The sequence below is a fragment of the Sinocyclocheilus anshuiensis genome, unplaced genomic scaffold, assembly GCF_001515605.1.
Source record: "Sinocyclocheilus anshuiensis isolate Anshui unplaced genomic scaffold, SAMN03320099.WGS_v1.1 scaffold238, whole genome shotgun sequence".
Classification (NCBI taxonomy): Eukaryota; Metazoa; Chordata; class Actinopteri; order Cypriniformes; family Cyprinidae; genus Sinocyclocheilus; species Sinocyclocheilus anshuiensis.
The window spans coordinates 2,239,666-2,242,042 of record NW_015547674.1 but is presented as its reverse complement, the minus strand read 5'-3'; the positions used below and the strand labels follow the sequence as shown (position 1 = coordinate 2,242,042).

General features: G+C 39.4%; 1 protein-coding gene across 1 annotated transcript in view; it reads right to left on the bottom strand.

Annotated features, from left to right (window-relative positions):
• LOC107702926 (N-lysine methyltransferase KMT5A-like) overlaps window positions 1-1,785 on the bottom strand; it is a 4,939-nt gene extending 3,154 nt beyond the window's left edge. The window contains exons 1-3 of the mRNA XM_016505372.1: window positions 1,678-1,785; window positions 1,438-1,561; window positions 694-829 (exon numbers count right to left, since the gene is read on the bottom strand). Of these exons, the coding sequence (XP_016360858.1) occupies window positions 694-829; window positions 1,438-1,561; window positions 1,678-1,785 (368 nt within the window). The remainder of the gene's footprint in view (window positions 1-693; window positions 830-1,437; window positions 1,562-1,677) is intronic.
• Between the last annotated feature and the right edge of the window lie 592 nt (window positions 1,786-2,377).

Below are 2,377 nucleotides of genomic sequence, written 5' to 3'. Positions count from 1 at the left end.
AAAAACGACTAAAAATGCTGTATTATGGATGCCAGGCCAGTAGTTGGCAATGTCTCTTTGTAAAAGAAACACTACACGCCTTTGCACCAGTGTTGCCAAATTGGGCTACTTTAACACCGTTTCCACGGGTTGAAGCGACCCCAATAACGTGAGATTTATGAATGGCCAAAACGCATAAAAAGTTTTCCGTTATTATTGCAAACGGTTGTGTAAAGGCCCCCTAAACGATTGAAGAAGTCCTGCACGTCACCAGAGAGAAGTGTGACATTTTTACCAGAAGATCCAGGTATGAAAACAGATGTTTTTTTTTTGTTTTTTTTAAGTAAAACATTTATGGATGAATATTTCACAATAAGCTCTATATCATGCATTTAGAAAATGACTTCAAGAATAAACCCCAAAAAAAAATTTTTCAGATTCTGGAAGGGTTTACCAACCTTCAACTCAACTTTGCTTTTCCTGCAACTTCGTCTAACAGGAAAATAATCTGTGACCTTTCGATTGGGTTCAGACTGTTTGTCTTTCAATCTGAAATGAGATAAACACACAGTAAGACCAGTGCAAAGGATGCATATAAACCTTCTCTTTCATTCAAAAACAGTAAACACACCCACAATATGTCCCTTAATCAGATGATAAACCGTTAAAACATTTAAAAGCATTTAAAATTAGACATACTTCCTATCCGTTGACTTTTCACCATTTATCCTTTGCGTCCTTGTCCCAGACCCTTTCTGAGGCACAGCAGCAGTCTGCTCACTAGCTCCACAGATAGGGCTCTGTTTGCCAGTGTCCCCTCCTTTAGGTGCATTCAGCTCTGCATCCTTGACTAACCAAAGAAAGAAGAAAGCAGTAAGTAAAACCAACTTTGGAGAAAAGTATTTGGGTGAAACACAATGGCAAATGGGTATTTCGTTAAAGGGATAGTTGACCCAAAATTAAAATTCTGTCATTAATTACTCACCCTCATGTCGTTCCAAACCCGTAAGTCCTCAGTTCATCTTCGGAACACAAATTAAGATGGAATCTGAGAGCTCTCTGACCCTCCATAGACAGCAAGGGTCCTTACACGATCAAGGCCCAGAAACATAGCAAGGAGATCGGTAAAATAATCCATGTGACATCAGGGGTTCAACCGTAATTTTACAAAGCTACAAGAATACTTTGTGCGCAAAATAAAAAAAAAAAAAAACGACTTTATTCAACATTTCGTCTCCTCCGCGTCACCCTAGCGCCATTTTGGAGAGTATCCACTGAACGTAAACAGAGTATGCTGTTCTGTCAGCTGCGTCACGCGGATACGTTGTTTACGTTCAAATCCATCTTAATTTGTGTTCTGAAGGTCTTACGGGTTTGGAATGACATGAGGGTGAGTAATTAATGACAGAATTTTCATTTTTGGGTGAACTGTCCCTTTAATACGATCTAAACCGATACCTTCACTCGGTTTGCTCGTGTCTTCAGGGAAACGGCCCGTTGCTAAATTGTCCTCTATATGTTTATTCCGGAGCGGCTTGCTGAGATTCAGACAACTTTGTATTGTTGGCTGCCCTTGGCATGCCTGAGACACAAATAGAAATATTACATCAATTGATTTATGACAAAGGCGACTATGTGCGCGGAGTAATAATCAGCCATACAGCTCGAACCCTACGAATATAAACGCTTTTCTCTTACCGTGGGCTTTCCGTGCTTGTTCTCTTTGGCCTCTTCAGCTTTCTCGTTTATCCTGCCGTCTCCAGGTCTTCGTTTGGCGGAAGCGGACTTTTTGCCTAATGAGAACATGAACAATGCTTACTTCTCAAAATATGTGTTTGCATGCTGCAACATTCGAGCTGCAAAATGTAAGTTACGCACTGCATCCCTACTGATCGCAGAAAGCGCGAGTATATAACGATGCAACATTTTGAAACTAAATCTCTATGGAGTCAATATAATGCCACATATATATGCAAAATAATAAAGTTTTGCAAAAGGAAATAAAGTTTTGCAAAAGAAAATACAGTTTTGCAAACGAAAATAAAAGTATTGAGAAAAAATAAATGTGTTTTTGCAAACAAAAATAAAGAATTGCAAAAGAAAATGAAGTATTGTGAGAAAAAAATTTTTGCAAACAAAAATAAAGAATCGCAAAATATAAATGAAACTGCACAAAAGCAATGATTTTGCAATACATATTTTCCATGGCCATATCTAGTAATTTATTTGCAACGCTGCTTTTATTTTGCGTTTCAGTCAAGTTTGAGCTTGCCATACGTTTTTCCCTTTGCGCTTCAGGTTTCTGCGCGTCTCGCTTTGTGGCACTGTTTTGACATGGGGGTGGAGTCAAGGGACGGGGGCGTGTACAACAGGCCTGGGCATGCCTCCCTGGAAGTGA